We start from the raw sequence: 25939 nt of genomic DNA on the forward strand, positions 1-25939 counted from the left end.
CGAAGAATGAGAAATTTTACATCAGCAAATCACTGTACTAAATGACTTGTTTAGGGGAATTTATCACCATATTATGCTAATGCGAGATGGCATCTCTGGGGCTACGCTGCTGTTTTGCTGCACAATCCAAAATACAAGTGTGTTTATAACAATAAAATGGATAAAAAGTTTAATAGGAATTGCAAACAGAGAGTCAAACGTGTAGGGAGAAGCGGACATAGAGTGGTTTATGTAAGACACAAACGATAAAACAACGGTCATTTCACACACACATTGCACTTTTTTCAGGTCAGTAATAAAATGAGCAGGCCGGGTATGAACCCCTAAGCATAGGAAGTGGCTGCTGTGATGTGTAGACATTCTGGAGTTTTTAACAGTCATTCATATTGATCAGAATCAGAGTAACCAGTGTTTTAACTACAGTGCAATTAACATGGTCACCTACAACCACATAAATGCAATCTTTTTTTTTTTTCTTTTTCTTTTTCTTTTCTGTGAATGAGAAAACAATCTATAAATCTGTGTTCTCTTTACAACTCATTCTAAAATACATAAGAATAATAAAAATGAACTGACCCGATTTTTTTTTTTTCTTCACTACACAAAATATTGCTGTATGTGAAGTGTTTCGAACTCATGGTTTTCTTAACATCCATTTACTTTTTTTTGAGTACCTTATTTATTTATTTTCTTATTCAAAAAGTACATTGGTCTTTTATTTTGATGCTTTTACAGTATAACACATTCATTTTATTTGATTCTCAATCTTTTATCGTCTTTTGTTCTCTTTAGGATATTTCTTTTCTGATGCTGTTACAGTATGTTTCACAACCTGAAGGGACTGTACATTCATTGCTAGTCTCTGCTAGTGGTCTTGCTATCAAAACGTAGCCCGTTCGGGAGTACACCAGTATACCTGAACCTTGAAAACAGTTTATAAAATAAAAAAAATTTCAATGTACAACAATTCAGAGATAATCAGTTGTTAGTGAGTGACATGATTCTAAATCTCATACTTTTGCCGAAGATTCCTAAAATGTAAACCACATTGCAACGACTGAACATGATATTTTTCAAGGGCGGCGTGACATTATCATTCATATGCAGTCAGTCCATTTTCCACATTCAGGTACAGTAGCGTGTTGTGAAGAGCATGTGTATGAGTTTGTGTGTGTGTGTGTGTGTCTATGCATCATTGGCTGGTGTGTCACACAACACACCGATCGCAATCTAACTCGCACAGCGTGCAAAAAGGAAAAAAAAACACATTCGCCTCTGCTAACCACATATCTCAATATCTCAGAAAAAAAAAAACACGTCACATTTTATATAGAAAATACCTGAATATCTTGTCACATGATTTAAAGAAGGAAATAAAAATGAAAGTGAGTTTTTACCCAGAAGGTCCAGGACAGAGAGGATGGTGTCGGTCTCTGTGAGACCCCAAAACTCCTTCTCTTTCTCTCTCTCTCTCTCTCTCTCTCTCTCCTGACAAACCCAGCTTTTTCAGCTTATTTGTGCTTGTTGATCATGGCATGTTTTATCAGTTTGTCTACAGCATATGCACACAGACCATTAGCTGTCAGAGATTAGCTTCCATTAACAGTATGCTACCAAAAGAGCTTTCCCCACTCGCAGCGAGAGAATGTCTGTTGAACAACAAAAAAACAAACAAAACAAACAAATGAAAAACCAAAGCAAATACACTGCGCTCATAAAGTCCATTATTTTAACATTATATTACAGTACTTCAACCACAGACAAACAGCCCTCTTAAAGTCTCCATACCTGACCACACCCCAACAATGTGCTGAAACCTACCGAGGACCATGCGGATTTACGTACATACAAACACACACACACACACACACACACACAAACACACACACACACACACATACACACTCACACACACACACAATATTTTTCCCTCTAAGTACTGTCACACTCATACTGCCTCTCCCATGTGATGAATAAGTCCTTATAGCACCCCGAGATAAGTGAGCAGGTTGTCCGGAAAAGGTAGATTGTAAGGGGGCGAAGTAAGTGGGGTCAGCTGGTTTGTGACTGCAGGCTCCTGTCCAAGGCACGGGATGCGATGGTAACTCTCCAGAGAGACCCTGGCTCTAAGGTGCATTTGGGGGCCCAAGAGGAGGTCTGCAGGAGGGGGGACCTCCAAGGGCCAGCTGTGACCCCTCAGAGGGTGATTCTGGCACAGTGGTGCTTGAGTTTGCATGGCAGCACTCCTCTGTTGAGCTGGTAAAACTCCACCAGCTGGATGAGATCAGTGAAGCGCGTGTGTCCATCATCCAGGCTGTAGAACATCTCACCCTCGTCCTCCACCTGAAACACACACACACGCACACGCACACACACGCACACACACACATACACACACACGCACACGCGCGCACACACACACACACACACACACACACACACAGAGCATCATCATTTCAGTAACACACATATACCCACATAATCTCATATATAAGCATTACTCTGAGACACACAGAACCAGCATGTTCAATCTTGTGTTATACTTACAGGTAAGATCTGAAAGTGTTTTATTCTCTGTGCATAGCACAGTGATAAAACAAAAGTCTTGGGGTTGCTTTGGCTGTCCCTTAAGAGAAAAACCCTTAAAACAAACAAAGACAAACTCAGAACCTGTGATTTCAGGATGTGCAGAGCATATATGAAACATTAGAATGGAAACATCACACTATAGGACAACTAAACTGTCATTTCACTTCTACAGTTACACTGTATATGAACAATACTGTCCAACCAACACTCCAAATATTACCATTAGAGGAATGATTCTTCAATATAAAACACAATTTAGATGGACATTCATTAGAAAAACTTGACTTAAGACACCAGCACCATGTGTCAAATTAAGACCAAAAGACAGCAACACTTTCACAAAAAGAAAGAAAGAAAGAAAGAAAGAAAGAAAGAAAGAAAATATGATCACGTACCCATCAATAAGGCCCTGTTGAGTGATGAGCCTGTGAGCTTCATCTCGGGAGAGTTTACTATGAAACCAGGGCTGAGCCATGTGTATCACTGAACAAACACAGTGAGATATTTAGCGCACAGTCCTTCAGTACAGCATTCTACCTCTACACCTGATGCTTACTGCAACTTACAGTCTATCTCACAAAGGAGGATACAATCTAACAGGGATGTCGGTTTGGATATATTAGTTTTGTTTGTTTGTTTGTTGGTTTGTTTACTGACCGATGTTGGACATGGGGTTCTGAGACGTGGACGGACTTCCATGCGAGCTCAGACGATGGCAGCTCTTCCTCTGAGTGAAAACAATCATCTTTGTTAGATTTCAATCGAGAATTTGATCATTTAACTTAGTTTGTATAAGCAATAGACTTTACAATGCAAATGTTACTATATTCTTGTGTACCAATGTTCCCCACTTGGTGTAAACCAAATTTCACAAAAAACCCCCCCCAAAAAACTGCAATAAGTATTTCAGGGCTCTGTACACTACATTTCTGATTTGATTCACGCTTTTGTAAAAGTTTTGCAGTTGCAAAAGTTGGTAGTATTCAAAAACTAACATGAATTAACATGATCCAAGTTCTTGGCACTGTTACTGCACTGTAATTACTGTTTTTACACTCTAACATCAGCAAATCTGATCTGATACATAAGCCAATGTTACTGACCATACTACCATCACTTACAAATAGCAAATAAACCTAGAGTAGCATATCTGGCATCTCTGTCAGTAGTGTGTCATATCTCTGTCAGTAGTGTGTGGTATCTGTGTCAGTACTCCCTGGTATCTCTGTCAGTAGAGGTCTGGTATCTCTGTCAGTAGTGTTTTGTATCTCTGTCAGCAGTGTCTGGTATCTCTGTCAGTAGAGTCTGGTATCTCTATCAGTAGTGCTTTGTATCTCTGTCAGTAGAGTCTGGTATCTCTGTCAGCAGAGGTATGGTATCTCTGTCAGTAGAGTCTGGTATCTCTGTCAGTAGTGTCTGGTGTCTCTGTCAGTAGAGTCTGGTATCTCTGTCAGTAGAGTCTGGTATCTCTGTCAGTAGTGATTAATGTCTCTGTCAGTAGAGTCTGGTATCTCTGTCAGTAGAGTCTGGTATCTCAGTCAGTAGTGCCTGGTATCTCTATCAGTAGAGTCTGTCAGTAGAGTCTATCAGTAGTGTCTGGTATCTCCGTCAGTAAAGTCTGGTATCTCTGTCAGTAAAGTCTGGTATCTCTGTCAGTAGAGTCTGGTATCTCTGTCAGTAGAGTCTGTCAGTAGAGTCTATCAGTAGAGTCTGGTATCTCTGTCAGTAGAGTCTATCAGTAGAGTCTGGTATCTCTGTCAGTAAAGTCCGGTATCTCTGTCAGTAGCGTCTGGTATCTCTGTCAGTAGAGTCTGTCAGTAGAGTCTATCAGTAGAGTCTGGTATCTCTGTCAGTAGCGTGCGCTTGAACATGTCTCACCCTCCATGATAAGCCCTCCTCCACAGCCACAGACAGTGCCTCAGACGGATTCTCTATAACCCGACTACGGTGTCCTGAGAAGTCCATGGCTACCAGCGAATTCTCTGAGATGCTCCTCTGTGACCACACACACACACATAGAGCACACATAAAAACACGCCTTTCTACTCTGTGATAATAATAAAATGAGAGACTTATTTAATCTCGCGTCTTAAGTCTTTTTTTTTTTTCTATAGGAATGTGCTGCCCCCCAGTGTTTCCAGAATGTAACACCCTGGATCAGAATCAGAATGAGGCTTTCTGTGTGTTTTAGACCTAAGCAGGTTTCTAAATGGCCACACACACATATAAAACACACACACACACACACAAACAAAACACAGATCGTGGTTCTTAAAGCTGTCACAGCGACTGCTTCTCAAACTGTAATTATTGGAAAGAATAGAAAATGCCTCTTTTGTCAGAGTTTCAGACCATTCTGCTGACACAGGGGCTAAGCCTGAAAGACTGAAAATCCCTCAGGACTAATGCAACAAAGTCAACAGTGTTCATTTTGACCGATACCGACCTTACTCTTCGGCTACAGATGAAGTTTAACTAGTCCACCTGACCTCTCACCTCGGCACTATCAATCTCACGCTCAGTAAAAGGCGACTATCACAGACGTCAGTTTAACCTTATCAGATCCAATATAACATAGTCCTATTATGTGGTGTCTGATAAAGATCTTTCATATTGGAAAGCAAATCAAACGGGTTTACATGCGCTACAGAGTTGAACCTACACAACATTACCAAAGGTCTAAAGGAAATAAACGTTTTCCGTGACCATACTGGAGTCTCGTTGCACGTTGTCTCATTTTTGGGGTATATTGTGTTGATTTTGATGATATCGACATAATTCGTTTCCCTTTCTGTGCCTTTTGTGAGAATCCAGTTTCTCTTTTTCAGTTGGTTATATAATTTCTTCATGCCCAGGTCAGAGTGTCACTGAGGACTTTAACAGCTGCTCTGAAGCCCAGATTCAGAGGCCTGATCCCAGGCATGTCCAGTACTCTGGTTTAATCTCCTGTCCCAGCCTGTTTCCAGAGGCAGTCTAAACCTCCACAGGGCACGGAGCTCGTGTCCAGTCACGCCTGGCCCCTCTCTCTCTCCCTCTCTCTCTCTGCTCTCCTCTGACAGCACAGCAGAGGTGTTGAGTTGTTAAGTCAGGGGGCAGCTGATGGGGGGGGTATTTTTAGAGGACTGGGGCTCCTCAAAACATGATCCAGAGACTAAAATAGACCGATGTGTTTACTCGGCTAGAAACACTTTCGTTTGAGGAGAAAAATCCCAAATTACTTTCAGAAATCCTAACAAGTCCGCACCTTCTCAACGACTGTTTGTTTAAACTGTATTTGACTGAGTATCAGCGTAACAGCTGTGGTGGAGAATCTCTTAATATTCCTTTAAATGGTTTTATTTCATGGAAACTCGTGAACTTCACTGAACTGATAAACACTTGACAATACGTGAGACAACTGTACTAATGTTAAAGGACAGAGAGTTGATGTATCCTACCATAGGAGAGCTTTTCTGCTTCTGGTGAGGATGAATGAAGTTCTCATACAGCTGCATCCCATACTACAGAAAAAGAGACAGGCACGTTAGAATGTAAGAAAGTCAAAGAAAAAAAAAAAAGAAAAGAAATTCTTTATCTGAGAAAGTCAAACATATTCAGAAAAGAAATTCTTTACCTAAGAAATTCAAAGACACTCAAAAAAGATTTTTTTTTTCAACAGATAGTGGAATGATCCTCCATTACAACATAAGATACTTTCATATGCATTCATATGTATTACAGAGCAGACTGTTTTATTGGATTTACATTTTAACTCTTATGTTTTATTAACTATGAGCTATTGTTATATAATAAAGGACAAAACACACCCGAAATGTAGTTATTATGCGAGACAGAGAGGGGGAGAGAGAGAGAGAGAGAGAGAGAGAGAGATTGCATATAAAGATAAAGACTAGAAAGATGTTTCATGTGTGAGTTTTTGTCTCAGTACTGAGATCTCAGCACTACACTGGTCTCACTACACTGTGATATTGATTTCATCAACACTTTAACTTATCTTAAAGTTTCATATAACTTACCTAGCCTTATCTCACTTACCTTTAGAGATTTGGACTACCATAAATATGCAGAACAGTTTATGCACTGAACTGTCTCCACTGAACTGGATAAATTACTGAATTTGTGTGTGTGTGAAGGAGAGAGAGCAGGAGAGAGAGAGAGAAAGAGAGAGAGAGAGAGGGAAGAAAAACAGTGTGTTTACAGTCTAATGGTCACCTTAAAGAGACGCATGGCAGTGATCCAGCAGGTCCTGGTCTGCTCATCGTCTGCACACAGCAGCTTCAGGTCCCTTGGCGAGCTCGACTTGTTTGACTGCACGCGCACGCGCACACACACACACACACACACACACACAGTCCAAGAACGGATACCAATTTATCTTTACTCATAAAACACAGAATAACTGAAGTTTTTACTGTGTTTACAAATAAAGATCAGGGCTTGCCACAGATAACATGAATTGAGCTGATACCATGAATTTCCAAGTTTTAATGTTTAATTTAGCGTTCCTGGCAACAGTGTTTTATTGATTTCATTTCTGGACTGGTGACACGCTATATGCCTCGATTGTCATGATTATTTTACTCTAGTATCCATTCCTCCTTGTCACATTTTACAAACACCGCAAAGGTCATTGTAGATAAGAAGCCAGACATGTACTCTGATTATGGGTTTATGTAACCTACAATAAACAGTGAGTCAAAGATAAAACTCGACCTTAATTAGGATGATTATTTTATATTACCAAACAGTATGCTTGAAGCCGCGACTAAAAAAAAAAACATACATAGTGCAGAGGAATGCACTCCACTTTGGAAAAGACGCATCTGAACAAAGGCGAGCTGGATTTGGAGTGGCTTAGTTTGGGATTTAATGGGTAATTGAGCAGAAATACCTTCACACACAAGCCGTAGTCAGTGGGAGCACCGTGCAGTTTTTTGGCCGATAACAACGTGTAGACATCACTGTCACTGAACTCTGCAATAAACTGGAGATGCCTGGGCTCCTTAAACACCAGAGTGAGAGGGAGAGAGAGAGAGAGAAAAAGAGAGAGAGGGAAAGGGGGAGAGAGAAAGAGAAGGAGAGTGAGAGAGAGGGGTAGAGAGAGAGAGAGAGAGAGAGAGAGAGAGAAAGAGAGAGAGAAAGAGGGAAACATAGATAGAGGAAAAACACAAAAGCAGTCAGTGAATTTCTTTAACCAGCATAGTGACCTGCTCTGCATGTTGTATCTATCCTAAATCATGAGATGCTCCATTTGAGCTGTGACACCATGGAGGTTGGGTGCTGCTGTACATTCCTCTGAGGTTCCAGCACAAATCCCTCTGTACAGGGAGATCAATATAAACACGTGAGCAATGCAGACCATCTCACGCCCTGTCAAGACACATACCCAACAAATGAAGAGTGTAATTCAATACCGAAAAGCCACCATATGTGCTACAGTTTAAAGCCTTACAGAGCTAAACAGGTCAACGTACAGGAGGGACCATGACAGATAAGGCTTAGGGAGAGTACTGTGACTATGGTATAACTAGAGTGGATTATTAAAGTTGAGGTTGTCAGTTTTTTGGCTCTGTGGCCATTTAAACCTTCTCTTTACAGGTCATTATAGCACACTCACATGAGCCTGAGTGCTGTTTGTGAACTGTTTCCAGATAAAACATATAAAGTAAGGCTGGCACAGTTAGACAAACCCCACAAAGACCAAATGAGACTGGTTTCTCAATAAGAATGAAAAATAAGAAATATATACAGTTAGCAGTTAGCATGGAAAATGTTGGGCAGTTTGTATACATTTTATCTTAACGTCACTGCCAAGACAGTTAAACAAAAAAAGAGAAAAATAATAAAAAAAAATATTCCAAAACATAGCAAAACAAAGCCTGCCTTTGTCTTTACTTTTGTTTCTCAGACACCACTCTTACAACAGCACAAAACTCACAGATAGTTATCCAAAACTCTGTGTGTGTGTGTGTGTGTGTGTCTGGGTCTGTGTGTGTGTGTGTGTGTGTGTGTGTGTGTGTGTGTGTGGGTCAAACACAGAGCTAGAGAAAACGGACATGCTACAACGTTAAAGTGGGTCAACACCACCGTCTGACGCCTCTGACGATGTGAGTTACCCAAATTGACGAACGCGCACCTGGGCCCTCTAGTGCGAGGAACAACAGGTCTTTTGTTGTTGAAAAGGAAAAAAAAAAAGAGAAGAGAACTGGTTGGCAAGGTGATGTGCAGGTATATGCTTGGCCTGTCAACAGCATTAAGGGTTCAGTGGCTGGCATGCCAGCGGACTTGTGCGAGATCCTGCTATACCAGTTTCCCCTAAACAACAACCATAACACAGCCCAGTTAACCCTGCCTATCTATCCATCCATCTATCAAGTACAGTAAAACTTCAGATAAACACCCAGACCAGGGCGGCTGAGAATACATTCAGGTCATCTACTGCACACAAAGCCAAGCAACAATCTATGCAATCACTTCTGGCTTAATACGTTTGAACTGTTCAACTGTACTCTGAAATAATTAATTTTGCAATTTTCATCTTGGAGGAATGCGAGTTTAATGAGGAATGTGAGGACTCCTGATAAAAACGTAACACTTGTGGTTGATGATGTGAAAGGTCCATAGGGATGGAGACCAACCTTTGATGTGCCTTTGTTGGAAAAGTAAAGGCCCGATCTTCTCAGCACAAAATAGAACTTCTTCCAGGATTTTCGGCCTTGCTCTTTAGCGTGGAGGAAGCCATGGATCTCAGGACAGGTGCTGGAGCTGAGAAATGTCTGGAAAGGCGGGAAAAAAACGAGCCATCTTACCAGCTATTCGTTCAAAACACTTATTTGAAAGCACCATTGTTCATGCTAAGAGCCATCTTTAGGATAGTTGTTGACCTCTCGTTCAGAAAATGCTATGTGATGAGAAATGACATCAGGTTTTTAGTGTGTGTGTGTGTGTGTTTGTGTTTGTGTGCAATGGTAAAATTGCACTTACAAAGTTTCAGTATAAGTTAGATTGAATACTGTCCATATTGAGGTAGCTTTACCTTACCCTATACTAACCCTTAGCTATAGCCTTTGTATAAGGAGTAGGGTGAAAGTGTTCCTGAGTTCAAATGGACTACCTGGATGAGCTGAGAGTGGTTCATGATTCCGTTGGCCTCACTGGATACGGACACCATGTTCTCTGGGAAAAAATCCTGACGATATGAGAACACCATCAATCATAACCGACACGTAACTGTCCCCCATCAACCTACCAATAACGTAGCGTACAACCGTTATCAAAAATCTAACTGCAAGCAGTAAGACCGATGATTGTATTACAGTCTTCCATAAAGTCCAGACGACTGCTCATACACTTATCCCATTACATACAGTACACGCCGGGTACATAGATACAGATCAAGAACACCTTTCGGAACAGTGCTACCTTTCATGCGTTACGCACAAACATCTCCACATATCCACTTTAGTTACTGCCTTGTCTGTACACCTCTTGTCTCTATATGAAGCAGATGGAAAAACCATTGCCTAGAGAGAACAAATTGAACTTGGCTTTACAGCTGACTTCTGTAGATCCAAATATACTGCCAAAGATTGTTTTAAGAAATACTTAACTAAGAGTACAGCTACAGAAGAACCTTACAAGGAATTAGCATGGTTGTTTTACTGATGTGTGTGACCACAGTACATTATAAATATTATGAATTGCTCATATAAGGCTTCTTTCTGGAAAGTTCTAGTGAATGGTCTTCCCTCTAAGAACTGCTTTTTTTTTTGGTGTCATCCAATTTAAAAGTGAGCAGGATGTCCTATTGTGTTCCTGTTTCACTAAATGCATTATTAATTACGGTTAAATGGCTAACCTTGGGCGCATTGCTACATCTATGCTCCAGAGCTACTAAATTATGCATTAAGAGAATGTGGTATGTTCGGTTGAGAATATAGCACTAACCAGAGGTTTCTTAAAAAATTCGTATTTGGCGTAGTTCTTCCTGAAGCATAGCTTGCTGTCGGAGTCCATTCCCCAACTAGACTGAACCTCCAATACCAACTCATGGTCTTCTATGGTTCTTTCTGGAAAGAGCAAAGTAAAATGAATGTCAACCTTTTTTTGGCAGTGAACTGCCTTTAATACAAAACTGTCAGGCCTGCGGAAGCAGATCATTAACCTTATAGATATTGAAGAGATGGTTAAACAGTAGAACTGGAGCCTGGCTTCATACACGTGGTCACTCAATGTCATATATTTATGACTTTAAATTTCCTGTTTAAGAAGGGAGGGAGGGTTTGGGGTTGTGTAAGAAAATGTCACCAGAGCCTCTTCAGCAATTTCATGTAACATCCATATATCTACAAGATTAGACATTACTTTCAGTACACTGTCCTCCCGACAGTTTTATATTGCACAAAAAACCCCAACCACAGCTCCGTCTACAACAACGTTAAGGTCGCCTACGTTCTTTGGCCTGGTTATTTAAAACTGTATTGCTGTCCCAAATCGCTCTGTATTGTGGAAATGAATTATTAACAAGTTTTCAAAAATTATTCTTTGTTAATGAGTAATCTTCAATAATAATGACTCTGATGCGCTTAGAGCCCGGAGAGCTGGTTGCCCAGACGTTGCCTTGCTTTATCATTAAACATTATTCAGTTCCTTCAACCCAAAATGAATATTTAATAGGTGGATGAGGGGCAGCTGTTTAGCAGGCTGTATGCTGAGGAAGTGAGTCTGCAGGTATTTAAGGCTAATTAAATCCCCTTGTGTTACCATAATCAAGGCTAGCTGGATATCCAAATGCAATTCTGTTCGAGCCAGCTAATGTGCATTCTTTTTTTTTTCTTCTTCTTCTTCTTTTTTCTTTCTAGAATTTTCTGTTCGGAGAGCAGAAATACATACAGTCGAACAGCCCCCTTCAGATCTGAGTCAGCATGAGACATGAGGACAAAAAGGAATCTTTTCAAGCTTTGCTTTAAAGGTGAACTCTGACAATGAGACAGGTTACAAAACGAATGAATAATGCAAGCCTAGCATTTATTCTCAGGAGGAGAAGTGCTCAATTAGAACCTCAGCAGAAAGCAGCTGGGCCGTGGGCCTATGTATAATGCACAATTTTGTAAACTTAAGCGCTGCATGAGCTTCTGGTTTCTCCTCCTCGATGAGTTCACGAGAGCAGAAACTGTGAAAGAGAGTTTAAAGAAGTCTCAAGTCAGAGAGAGAGAGAGAGAGAGAGAGAGAGAGAGCATGAAAAGATAGGACAGCAGCATGAAACAGATTTATTAATTCCGTGCTCTAATTAAAACGTTACTCGGAATGAACAAATTAGAGGAAGTTAAGATAAAACAGAATGCCATGAGAGAGACACATTGGTTGATTAATTAATCTGAAACTCACAAATGCAGATGGAATATTATAAGTGAGAGTTCATGGTACAGTTTAATAAAAGAGTGGAAGAGACAACCTGGAATAGTGCTAGGGAAATTAGCGCTTTTTGCAATCATTTGAATGCAATAACAGCTAAAACATATTAGCATTACATACACAATGCATCAATTGTGAATGCATTGCAGCCCTTTTTTTACCTTCCAGATTCCTGATTTGTATTTTCTTACATCTACACTCTTTTAATTAAAACAGCTAACCGTTTCTAACTTGCCCTGCCTTGCACAATGGTACACACAGCTTGATTTCACTGATGTTTACAGAGTTCATACACCTGAAGTTCTTTTTTCTCTCTCTCTCTCTCTCTGCATGTTCACAGCAAGAAGGAGAACTTTTGGGAAATGTGAGTCTAATGATGAGACCAGCACATCTCAGAGAGAGAGAAAGAGAGAGAGAGAGAGAGAGAGAGAAAGAGAGAGAGAGAGAGAGAGAGAGAGAGAGACAGAGAGAGAGAGAAAGAGAGAGAGAGAAATGCTGATAAACTGAATGGGATGAAGCAGAGAGCAGATGGGTGCGTTACGCAACAGTGTGAAGAAAACCGCTGAGATATTTTCCTGTGTTAAGGGGGTAGGCTGCTGCAGCAGCTCTCAGTCTGGCTCCGGAGACATGGAGAGCTATTTTAACCCTTTCCTCTCCCACACAATCCAGCAGCCAAGCTACAGCACAGCATGGAAATAAACCCACAGAGATTCAGCAAAGCTCTAAGAAACGTTCACCAGACATCAGAACTGTAATTTCATTAGATCCCATATTATAAACCAAAATATTTGAATTATCTATAGAAGGCTCTCTGTGTGGAACTTAGAACTTACAGTTGCAATATTGGACCCGACTCAAAATCACAAGATATAATATGGTACTCAGATACTCAATGGAAAAAAAAAAACTGACAATGCAAGGCCAACACTGATCACAGGTTTGAATATATCAAACCATGAGTTTTCACCTGGGCTATCGTTTAGAAAGCCTTTAATCCATTTCTGTGTTAGATTATAATATAATAGGGTGGAGTATTATGATGGTTCAGTACGGATAATTGTAGTTTTCATTGACTTGCAAGTGATCATGTAGGGTACTAATGTGATTATTTTGCCGTATGTGTGTGTGTGTGTCTGTGCACATGTGTGTCGTGGCATTGAATTTTTGATGTATTGAATGGACGTAACTTTTGTTTTGGGAACAAAAGAGCCATGTGCTGCCTTTGTTTACATTACACCACTTCCTTAACCTGACAATACCAGGACTGTATGGTATTAATTATCTTGCTTGTTTGTTGTAGAAATGCTCACGGAAGGGGTGGAGCCATTAATGGTTTCAGTGATAAGAAGGTGTCACTGCTGCTGGTTGAGAACAGGCAGCTTTGCTTCTCTCCAACTCAACTGGTGCCATACTGGTGTGAGTTGGTGATTTTTAATGGTTTTACCAGTATCGCTGTTTAACGATAACTCAGTCTGGCTTTTGTTATATATTCACGTACGTATCCTGCGGCCCAACGCTGTTTGAAATGGCGTCGGAATATTACTGCCGTGACATGACCGTTTCTATAGGGCCTGCAGCAGGATGGTCGATCCTGTTGGGTTAGTGTTGGAGTCAAAGGGATTAAGGTAGATTTGACCTGTGGTGTAAGGGAAAATCCCCAGAGACATGCTTTCAGATGTGTTTATTCTATGTGTGCTGGGAGGTAAGAACTAAAACATTAGTCTTTAACTTGTCTTTCTGTGTCTAGCGTACTTAAGAAGCGCTTTCGGCTCCAGCGTTGTGACAGTCCTTAGCAGTAAAATGGGCTCCACACTGAAGCAGGGTGCAGTGAATGTTCCACTGGGTTGTTTTACTGCTAAAATAAGCCTACTGTTCTTTTTAACCCAATTGCGGTTCGTAAATTGTCATTCCATGCATATTTAATGTCTATTTGCCAGACTGTCGTAATGAAAACGTCCATTTTCGCGATGGATATTTAAAAAGCAAAAGTGTCATTTTGATATCACTGATTGTTGTCTCTTTAGTGCAGCGGACATTGTGACCATAACGCAGCTCCTACAGAGTGTCTTACCGATGCCCAGATGTGACAGATGCTCAAACAGCGTCCAGCTGTGGTCATCAATGCAGTGGTTTTTCAGAACAAACAGCTGGCAAACGTCCCGGGCCGTGATGTCACTGGGAACCTCCACTGCCCGACTGGTGTTGTCTTCGCTGTATACTTTGATTACCTGCCACCCAAAAAACAAAAAAAAAAAACAAATAAACAAACAAAAAAAACCCAGTCCAGAATTACAAAAGGACCCACATATCAAGTTTGCGTTATCAACCTATTATTTCATACTACAGTACATGCCACCAATGACGATGTCTAACGTTGTGCACTGAGGGATAAAAATGTACCTTAAATATGTATTACAAAATTCCAAACAAGTAATTCCAAATACAAATGGAATTCAATTGTTGATTATGAATTCCTTGTTAACATAAGCACAAGCATAATATGCAGTCCCATAATATTCAAGGTTTTTTTTTTCCCCTATAACACTCAAATCCCCGTTTACTTGAGCTAAGCGCGACATGACTCTTGCCATGTTTAGGCGACCCATATATTCACACTGCACTTCATTTCGAATAAAAGCCCGCACTGCAATAAAGCAGCACAAAGTTAAAATCACCAACGTCCTCTTTCTCAGTCTTTGCAGTTCTGTTCCGTGGAGTCTCAGATCAAACAAGGCACGTTCGTAACAAAAGCAGATCAAATATTATCACTAAAATCTAGGTGCATGCGTTTCCAAGTTTAGAGCCTGCTTATCACCAAGCTCACAAATGATCCTTCATAAAAGAACACGAGGATTACAGAATCCTTCCAGAAACAAGCCATATTACCCATCCAGTCCAAACAATAATGGAGAAAGCAGCTTTTTTTCTTTTTTTTGCCAGTGCAAAACTTACCCCTCTGTTTGGATTGAGGCAGATCTGTGATTTGGGGCTAGCTCTGCAGCTTACGTAGGGCTGAGTGCACAGCATTGTCAAAGCAGGTTTGTATGTGGAACATAGACGCAGGCATTAAAACAGCACGTTGGCAGTCATCTGTCTCTAGCGCGGTCAGGCTGAAATGAAGTAATTAGCAGGGGCTGCCTCCCAGCACTCCTCTCCTCTGAGTCCACAGATACATGTCACCAAAGCTCTGACCAATCACCTTCCACCTTTTCACAAGTAAAAGAGCTCGAGCTCCACACACACACACACACACACACACACACGCGCACGCACACGCGCACACATACTCCAGGAAAGGAGGAGGAGAGGAGTAGAGACGAGGAGAGGAGGGGAGGGGAGAGGAGGAGTGGAGGGGAGGGGAGGAGGGGAGGAGAGCAGAGGAGGGGAGGGGAAGGGTGAAGAAAGAAAAAGTCACAAGGCTTGCTCCACCTACCTATTCACACTGCCACGGCAAGCAGCGTTCAGACTATAAAGCTCTGCATGGGAGCTAAAGCAATTACAAAGGTGCTGGTTAAATCTAACACTAGTTGGGTCAACTCTGTGTAAAGTTGCAGGAGGTGGGTGGAGAGAGAAAAAGAGGGAGAGAGGGAGAGAGAGAGAGAGAGAGAGAGAGTGAAAGAGAGTGAGATAGAGAGATAGGGAGAGAAAGAGAGAGGGAGAGGCATGGTAACGATCTGCAGGGCTCTTTTTGCCTCTTGTGGTTCTAGGCTGTGCCAGACCCTCTATTGTAGGGGGAAAGCAGGTCAGAGCTCTCCAGCAGGCCTGGAGTTAGAGCCCGCAGCAAATGAGCGTCTCCGGCTATGACATCATCCCTAACTGAGGTAAACGATCTGATGTTTAATCGGTCAGTGTGGAGAATTAGCCCGCAAGACAAGAGACAAGCAAAACCCTCACAGGTCTCTCTCTCTCTCTCTCTCTCTCTCTCTCTGCACATTTGAGACAAAAGCCAAAGAGATAAGGTTTCACCAAAATCACTTCTACCAGGAAATTCACCGTGAAATGCTTTACTTACTGAACAATAGGCATCATAAAACAATCCTAGAAGTATTGGTGCTCATTTGATTATCTGTGTAAACTCTCCCAAGGTGAATCGATTACGATTACACGCCGGCTACAAAATGTACTCATTTAGCACTGCGGCTCATGATCAAATATGATAAGATTTAATACGAAGACAGAACACTGTGTCTATATTGCTCCAGTATCAGTGTAAACATAAACAGAAACTCCCCCCTGGATAAATCATTGACAAACGTCGAGCGTGTTGATCTGAGCTGCGTGGAAAGGCATTCGGAGGTAAACGACTGAAAACAATGATTAAGACGAAAGAGGGAACATAGCGTCATGCGGAAAGAGAACATCGGTAAGAGCCCAGCTGTGTCCCTGTGTCCAGATCACTTCCTGACAAACGGCCAAATCAAATCTCCAAAGGATCCCGTTTCAGTAGGAACAGGACGGCGTTTGTCACAAGGTGAACGAGTCTTTTAGAGCGTCACTCCCATTAGCTTCAGTCTACTTATGCAAAGGATTAAAACTCAACACTGCCACTCCAAACACACTCCACTTACATTATACCGATCAAGGACTTTAGCTATTTTTGTTTTTCTCTAATTATAAGACTCGGTAACGCGGCAATGTTTTAGGATTCCGGGTTATCATAAACTGTTCACCGTTTGGTGTACAGCTACTTAACTCAAATGATAGAAAACACAAAGAGTGTCGCAATTAACGTACACAGCTTCGAAGGACATAATCGGAGTTTATGCTGAAGTTTTGTTTTTTTTTCGTTTTTTTTTTTAGGATAGATCAGGGTTTTTTTTTTTTTTTTTTTTTTTTTTTTAGGTTTATATCAGCAACATGCACAAAGGATTCATTCTAACAACCGCTGGGGAAAAAAAAAAAAGAAAAAAAGAAAAAAAAAAAAAAAGAATGCAGTGTTAACATGGGTGTAAATCTTGTCTGTTCCTGCAGTCACGCTTCCTTGCTGTACATATTTTGGTTTCTGTATATGCAATGAGAGAAACTCACACGGCCACCGCATACCTTGCGTGTAAGCTGTGAGATTTCCCCACATACTGTGAACACGTTCATCATCTCATTTTAGGCCTCCCCTTTCCTAAGACTTTGACAAATATTTGATTAGATGCTTAAAAATACATCTAACAGCGAGCAGCACATGACTGCAGGAGGACTGTCCTTGTTCGGTATCCTTTGGTGAACCCTAATCTTAATTTTAAGGCCTGACCTAAATTAAAGCACAGGATATCCTCAAATACAATTTGCACGCAGACGCAGACCTCCATATAAAAACTGCACTTAAGAATGCCAGCAATAACCCCACTGAGTTCTCACGCCCGCCTCGCCCCACGGAAAACGAATAAGATGTCGTTTTCTTAAACTGACTTCACAAAGAAAAAAAAACTATTTTTGTAACTCCAGTATTTTTTTTTTTTTTTTTTTTTGCGCGCGCGCGCACGTGAGGAGAACGTGTTTTGACTGAAGTGACTGGAAGTGTCCTTGTTACAGTAAATCCTGCGGTGTGGGAGAGCCCACTGGAAGCCCATAGGCTGTATGAAGCGAAGCGGATGGCCTGCACTGGCTGAGGTTTGTTCTGTCAGACAGCACAAAGAGCAGCATTCATCAGGATATCCAGGTCCGTGTGCTGACTTGCTCTGGCTTCTATTCCTTAGTACCACAAGTGCAGCTCTGTCTGGATCACTCCACTCCTGCTCCCAAATGCCACGCCAGCCCCCTACCCCCGTACCCACCCACCAACACGCACACACACACACGCACACATACAGCTTTAAAATGTAAAACACACTGGTAAAATAAAATATTAAAGGACCATAAAAAAGCAATGGCAAATTGTCTGCAGACCCACCAAAAGTAATTACACAAACAATGTAAATGATGAGACTTTAATAACGTTTGAGATCTGTTCTGGAATGTTCTAGATGTGTTCTGGTGTTCTAGAATGTGTAAAGAATGTGTGAGGGGAAAACAAAGAAAAACTATCAGTACCAAGTGCTTTTACACACCGTTCATTACCACCACTAAACTATCCATAAAGGTAAAAAAAAAAAAAAAGTCAAAACAAGGACTCAGGAAAAAAAAAAAAAACTCAGGGCACAAACAGTTTGAAATGAGCAGTGTCCTTGTGGAATTAAAGGAACTTTTAGTGAAAAAGGAAAAGGAAAGCTTTGATAAGGGCTAGGAAGTACGCGTGAGTCATGGATAACATGAACGTGACAGATTTAAAGCCAACATCCCGTCTAGATTTTAACAGAGTGTGGCTAATTATTTTCTATGTACTGCCTTTATCCTGCTCGTAAAACTCCGTTATTTATATTGAACTGGCTTAAGGAGACATCAATAAATGAAGCAGTTCTAAGATGGGTTTTAAGCACTACGAGAGCACAGAGGATGAAGGCAAGGCAAAAAGCTGTTCTCCGTAGTGTTGATCTGGTTACACGTACTGTAGACCGATCTTTAACACTTTTCTATCTCAAGGACAGGACTGTGGAAACCAGTTTACCAATTAGTCTGGGATGGTTTTACCTTGAACCTTACTTGCACAGCTGCGGTAGCTATCTGAGAGCGCTGGAGCCCTGTCCCGGCTGTCTGCATCTGCACGTGACCGGTACACACACACACACACACACACACACACACACACACACACTCCTATATTAAAGCGGAGCCCACTGTAAGCTTTGAGGAAGCTCTGCTCCTATAGCATTAAATGGAAAGTGCTGGAAAAAAAAAAAACCCTCAAATTTAGAGACGACTTGAGTTGCAGCCACTGTTGTCCAGAAGGGATCTGACTCAAGCGAAGAAGCCCTCAAATCCACATTTTCATAAATTCCAATGTGTTCCACGGCATTCAAAGGTACGCATCAGATAACAGTGTCGGGAAGAAATACATGATAGGATCGAAAGTTTATCTCAAAACACAGAGTGCTCACCGTAAGATTCTTTACCTAATGCACTAAAGTAAACCTACAACAGCAGCGCATACTGAGAGATTAAGCTCTCTGGTTTGATTAACTCTTTATCATCCATTTATTTACAGTTAAGAGAGACAACGTGTCGAGAGCTTTAGTCCGTTCTAATCAAAGCAAGCATTATTCCGAACTCACCTGTCCGAATCTAACATTTGGAAAGCCCGAGGCTTAACAGGGGGTTAACGACCAGCGCCGTTACACACCGCATGACCTTTCTAAGGCTCTCACTTAAATGCCATTTCATCACTTGCTGGTTTGAGGGCCGTTTTAGGCTGCTTTTTTTTTTTTTACACAAGCTCTCTGTGAGAGGCGAGGAGCTCTCGCTAACCTCAGCAGAACTCAGCGTTGTTAAAATAAGAGTACACTGCTAGTGGATTGTCTCCCCCCCCCCCCCCCCCCCCCGGATTGAGAACGTATCTCTCTTGGCAGCAGAAATCTAGCCGGGGTCCAAAAACCTGCTGACAACAGGAGTGACTGTTGTGAAAGCTTGTAACGCCATTACATGTTTAGCCATTCTGTTGAACAATGCCAAGGCTCTGTTTAACTGTCAGATATTGGCAGTACCACTTTTTTGAGGGTGTTCGCCGATGAAATTAACCCAAATTCAACTGCCAAAAATGCTCTTAGGACTGGCCCTCTTGATCCATGACCTTTTCTTGACACTGTTTGTCATTACAAGGGAATCACAACAGATGTAATGTGTCTTGATTTGTGATTCAACAAAACATACCTTTCTATATAGTATTACGACAGATAAAATGTCTACATTTCACATTTCCAATGATATAGAAGCAGCCCAGAAAGCCATGGAACAAAATTTTAATGACAACCACGCGTAGCTACGACCTTAACGCTTTGAATACGTTGGCATTTGGTGTGGCACGAATTATGCAGCATCTCATAAAATATGACAATGAAATACGACAACCACGGTGTAAATAATCATTCAAAACCTTTGCGCAGAGAAACTCATGAAATGTCCTACCCGCTTCTGAAGGCAGAGAGGAGTAATAGCAGGTAAGGTGACTCTTCTCGCTTGGAAATTCATGCTGGTTCTCGTCAGAGAGCGTAACTCATTTAAATTATTCTCATATAACTTTGCTAATGAATGTTTTTTTTTTTTTTTAATTTCTTATCTTTTCGTTTTCTTCTCTTATGCACATAGACTCATTAAGCGTCGGGCGTACACTGTCCGTCTCCAATCAGCCACAGTTCTTCGTTCTTGTCTCAGACAATTGAAGTGTGAGAGTCAAATAGAAACAAGTCCTCCGCTCGACCCAAACTCCTCCTTTGGCCTTGAAAACTTACAATGTTTTTTTTTTCCTCCCTGAAGAAAAGCACCCCATTCCAATAAAAAAAGACTCCATATAAAACAACTCCAGTGAGGAGTTAAGATATAGACCAGAGAGGGTCAGAGAAAGCAGAATTTATCTGTAGGCAAAACATAAATCATTCCTCAAAGGCAAACAGATACAATACGACTTCCATTCTGCATGGCGTTCAGGAAAGATCTAGAAAAGTTGGTGTCTTTTTGCCTCTGCGTTTCACAAGGTTTGGTCGCATTACAACCCCTTAATTATACAGTAACTACCACCACATCAACAGGAAAGACCATTTTTAGTGCACACAAACTATACAGTGAAAGTATCTGTCCACATTATAATAACAAGGACAACACACAAACACGCACACACACACGCACACACACGCACACACACATGCACACACACACACACACACACGTATATACATATCATATCAAATTAATATGAGTAATATATACATATTTGCAATGAAAATCCACTTATGTGCGATGAAGTTTTGCTGGTTGTTGACAGCTGAAAGCCTGCTAGTGGCATGAGTGTTGACTAAATGAACTGATGACGCATGGCTAATGAAGCATCTGCCCTGATGAGGGGCATGGAAAAGATATTCCAAAACAGCCAAAGAGAGAATTATCACTACACAAGCTGATTGGACTGGTGCAGCGGAGTGGGGGAAGGTTGTGGGTAGGGAGAGAGGGAGAGGGGAAGAGAGCAAGAGAGAGTATGAATGAGAGAGAGAATGAGAGAGAGAAAGAGAGAGAGAGAGAGAATGAGATGGGTGAAGAGTTCCCACAGGCTTCTCACATCTGCCTGACTCTGTCGATGGAAAGGAATGCTGATTAAAATTTGATCACAAAATACACCATTGTGAAATGAATAATCTAATCGTAATAGTCAATGAGAATGACATTCTGAACATACTTCTTTAAAAATGTAATTTATTTAGGGAGGAAAAAAAAAACTGCTGCACATTTTTATTTTTTAATTGTGAAACTTTATAAATATTGAAACAGCTTTCTTCAGCTTAATGTTAGGAAAATGAGATTTCTCATCGAACCAGCTGACAACTGAAGCCAACAGTTGCCTTTAAAACTGTAAGGCCAGCTTGCTCTAAAACTGGGCCAAACAAGAGGCTTTTGGGGGGTAGTGTGTGTATGTGAGTGAGTGCATGCGTGCCTGTGTGTGTGTCGGGGGGGGGATGTGTTGTGTATGACAGTTCTCAGAGGGATTCATGTAAGGAGATCAGATAGATTGTTCATAAACAAGCCCTAAGATTTACAGATATCCGGGAAAGAGTGTTTTCATCAAACTTGAGTATGCATTCAAAAGCACAAAAGGGAAAATCTAATGAGTTTGAGAAATACACACTGTAGTCTCTTACAAAGACCACACCTGATGGAACAGCCCGTTAAATCTCACCGCTTGGCTTGACCACTGTTTTTCTTTTCTCCACATACAGAAGAAAGTAGGCAATGAACTTCAGAAATATGTTTAAAGGATTAAAAGGTAAGAAAATGGAACAGTTAAAGACAGAGGAACTAAGCAAGTACTCCATTAAATAGCGCTACATTATATGGTGTGAGAGGCTGATTTTGGAACAAAGGTAATGCTTAACAAGGACTAATAATCTAGTAACAGTGAGTAATTGCACCAGCAATACTTGCTGAACCATGCCGAAACAAGTGATTACAGAGGAATTAGGTTTTATGGTATTATATTTTATTTTTAACAAAAGTTTAAAAGATTTTACAGATGAATGGGTGGCTGAAGTGAGGCTTGTCTGAGATGTGTTACAATGTGATTGCTATGCAGTCAGACAAAACCCCATCTATCACACACACACACACACACACACACAAACACAGTCAAGGCTCAGAACTCTTCAATACACAACAGCTATCACATCTCTTCCTCTCTCTGACAGTCTCTCTCTGGACTGGTGACTGTGGCCTTAGAATCTATTTGGATTTAACTCTAACTGAACAGGGAATGGACAATAAGCTTCCCCTACATTGCCCCTAACATTCCTTTCCTTCGAGTCCTCCAAGACACAGAGCTCTGGCAAAGACGAACTGGGTTTTTCATCTCAGGGGAGAGAGAGAGAGAGAGAGAGAGGGAGAGAGAGATGGAGAACCAGAAGCAGGCCCCGCAGACCCTTCTATTTATCCAGTACCAGCACACAGACAAGCAGACGCTGACATTTATCTGACTGAGAGAAAATGAAAATGAATTAATGGAGCCAGATTGATAAGACAGTCTGAGAGATGTTGTAAACAGAGCCAGCTACAACCACAGTGGCCTTGACCAGCATGCTGATCCAAATAACATCGTTCAACAGACCCTCAAAGAGCGCTAACACACACAAACACACACACACACACACACACACACACACACACAGATACTCAAGAATGCTAACACAGAGGCACATGCAAGCATGCATGTTTGCACACACATATATGCACATGCACAGGCACATGTGAACACACACATACACATGCAGACATGCATTTAATACACTTCTGCACACATACACATGCATGCATGCATTTAATACATTTCTGCACACATACACACATGCATTAAACCACTCTACTATTTCTCCCCCCAAAGGCAGTCAGTAAAGACAAAACTGAACCAAACATGCTTAAGCAGGAAAACTATATTTAAAAATAGGTTCTTAAAGTAAAAAATGTCCTCATGACAGTTCACAAGTGTCATTAATGTAAACACACCAACTGAAATGTATGCTACATTTAAAATAATTGTGCCAAACTGTGCTTAAATACATGCATACTAATGAAGTAAGTGGAACCGCAACTTGAGACGGAAGACAAATCTGCGAACAAATTACAACAAGAAACAAATAATCATTACTTTTCTGACAAAGCACAAAATCAAATAAAAAAAAAAAGTTCCCTCAAGGCTCAGAATGACATGAAAATGCCAAATCTAGGCCACGGTCCAGCAAACGTCTTCCAATTCCGCGCTGTGGAGGAAAATTCTATGGCCATCCATCACTTGCTCAGACATGTGCAGACGAGGTGCAGACTTGCAGTGACTAGACACAGATAGCTCCTGACTAGCGCAGACATTCCCAACGAGTCATGTGACTGTGCCGAGCACCACACTGTCTGTGTGCAATGAAACAATCCGGCTTAGTCACTCAACCACTATTTCACTATCCAAAGAACACAACGGCCACGCAAACTGAATTACATTTCTGTACCTTCTATCGTTTGAGTGCATGTAGCCAATCTTTTTTTTGATGTTGAGGGGTTTTTTTTTGTTTTTTTATTCAAGCGAAACTCATTTTTTCTTTTTCCGACATGTAGGTCTGTTACTATCTACTGACACAGAAACAAAGTAAACAGAATTCATTCAAAGTGACATTTATAGCTAAGTGAAGTTTAGTTAACTGGTAACACAGTTGAGTTTACTGAGACCTGTATCTGGGTTTCGTGTTATATAGGGACAGATGGTACATACGGTATAGCGGAGGAGTTTCATGAATAAACCTCAGTGAGTCTAAAGTGCACGTTAAATCAACACTATCAGACGGGGCAATACAGTTCATTCATAAAGCAATATTTCACCCAGTGATACATCTATAACTATCACAAAAGGCCAACCTCACAATGTGATCCCACCGCTTCCTCCAAGAACTCTGATAAAGAACTGTTTCATGAAGGTTAATGGGCAATAACGAGACAAAATTCATACATTCTAAATCGCAAATAGTGCGTCACTATCGACTGCATGTTTGGTTTCTCTAGATAAAAAAAAAACAAACAAAAAAAAACCCCACTACGTCTCAATTGCAGGGCTTTGGAATATACTTATTACTGACAATTAATCAAAACAGGTGCAACGTAAGACCATATCAAAGAGTCGGTAACATTTTATTGCAGAAATATTAATTGCTATGCAACAGTTTAAACAAGGTCAAAGACGAAAATAAATGTGTCAACAACTATTTATACACTAAAGGCCAAATTTCATTAAAGTTTAACGCCAAAACAAAGATTTTACAAAATAGCCAACACTTCCAGAGATTGGTCCAGTACAGAGGCGGGCATCCTGTCACGGCCAGTCTTTTGCTGTTGCACAGGACATCCCAGACATTGTGAAGGCTCGAGTGCATGTGTTGGCAACTGATTTCTCAAAAACAAAACAAAACAAAACAAAACCCCGCAAGTCTCTGCAGCAGCATAAAACCTGCAGTAGGCTAATGAACACTGCAAATCTCCCTTTTTTAATAACAAAACAAGTCAGTATGCGATACATTAGTCCTGTCAACATATTAGCCAAAGTTAGTAAATAATTAACTGAAACAGGAACCAGTTTGTCATGTATTCTTTGTATATTTACATAAGAAAGCATATGTGTGTGTGTGTGTGTGTACATATATATATATATATATATATATATATATATATATATATATATATATATATATAGGAGAGAGAGAGAGAGAGAGAGAGGCCAGGCAGATAGATAGATAGATAGATAGATAGATAGTTGCATAGATAGATAGATGGACAGATAGATAGATAAAGTGTAACCTTAATATGCCCTGTTGTGTGTTTTTGAATTGAATCTAAATATGTTTTATATATGTCCTAGTGGTATTGTTTGTGTGAAAAGCACAGAGTTGTTGGAAAGCTCCAGCGTACGTCTGAGGTCACAGAATTGGGATCATACACACAGCCAGACTCCAAAGTACACCAGGATTCTATTTCACAAGGCAGTCTCGAACGTGCCTGCCATAGAGCTAAAGCTAAGGAGAGCCAGTACAGCACTCATACTAATACACACTGACAGATCACCTCATGAAGTTATTGTGCACTTCTGTCACTACTTACAAAAACTCATTTTTTCTCAATTACCCTGGAGGTTATTTATGTCAAGGTCTTAAACTTCCTGCATCTCAGAGGGAAAAATTAAATTCAGTTCAATTAAATAAGCCATAATACATCATTAGACAAACAAAACAATGAATGCGTGTGAGTGTGAGTGTGAGAGTGTGTGTGTACGTGTGTCTAGATGTGCGTGTGTGTTTGTACGGTGTGGATGGCGTCGGTGCCGCATTTTATGTCTATCGAGACTGAAATTAGCCAGCTCAGCAACTTAAAGAAGGACAAGCTCTCATAGAGGAGTGAGTGAGGCAGAGTTGAGGCTAATAATAACACGTCTCTCGCCTTGAGATTTTCCAGCTTGTTCTCAGTCAGTGTCGAAGGACAAGGATTCTCCTCACGCCCCCCCCCCCCCCCCCAACTCTTCATGGACCAAGTTAGTGATTTTCTCCTCAACTATAATTAGTTTCATAAATAATGGCAGTCATGGCCAGGCCTTATATAATTACTACACTCCACAGTGTATATCTATGCTTACATAACATCCCACAGCTCAGATAAGCAGGACAAATGGAACTGAGTTGTTGAGATAAGAAATAGAAGTGCAGAACAGAAGACTGAACACTGAAAGTAAGAATGAGTACTCCAGCGTTGAAGGGAAAAAACCCCAAAATATTACGGTGCGTTGACAGTGCTATGAACGGTATAAATGAAAATAAAATATATAGTCTTCATTTTCTTGACTTGT

At 40.9% G+C, this 25939-nt stretch overlaps 1 protein-coding gene across 4 annotated transcripts in view; it reads right to left on the minus strand.

Annotated features, from left to right (window-relative positions):
• Nucleotides 1-777: 777 nt before the first annotated feature.
• grb14 (growth factor receptor-bound protein 14) overlaps nt 778-25939 on the minus strand; it is a 39139-nt gene continuing 13977 nt past the window's right edge. For 2 of the 4 annotated variants that reach the window (XM_030785754.1, XM_030785755.1), the window contains exons 4-15: nt 14075-14231; nt 10537-10658; nt 9704-9778; nt 9228-9365; nt 7481-7591; nt 6802-6897; nt 6027-6089; nt 4468-4584; nt 3247-3316; nt 2985-3072; nt 2548-2641; nt 778-2343 (exon numbers count right to left, since the gene is read on the minus strand). In XM_030785754.1, the coding sequence (XP_030641614.1) occupies nt 2197-2343; nt 2548-2641; nt 2985-3072; nt 3247-3316; nt 4468-4584; nt 6027-6089; nt 6802-6897; nt 7481-7591; nt 9228-9365; nt 9704-9778; nt 10537-10658; nt 14075-14231 (1278 nt within the window). In that variant the 3' untranslated portion in view covers nt 778-2196. Of the gene's footprint in view, nt 2344-2547; nt 2642-2984; nt 3073-3246; nt 3317-4467; nt 4585-6026; nt 6090-6801; nt 6898-7480; nt 7592-9227; nt 9366-9703; nt 9779-10536; nt 10659-14074; nt 14232-14955; nt 15242-19995; nt 20120-25939 lie in introns of those variants that run through there. The other 2 variants (XM_030785757.1, XM_030785756.1) reach the window with 2 other exon arrangements.

This window comes from Chanos chanos, chromosome 10 (genome assembly GCF_902362185.1).
Source record: "Chanos chanos chromosome 10, fChaCha1.1, whole genome shotgun sequence".
Lineage (NCBI taxonomy): Eukaryota > Metazoa > Chordata > Actinopteri > Gonorynchiformes > Chanidae > Chanos > Chanos chanos.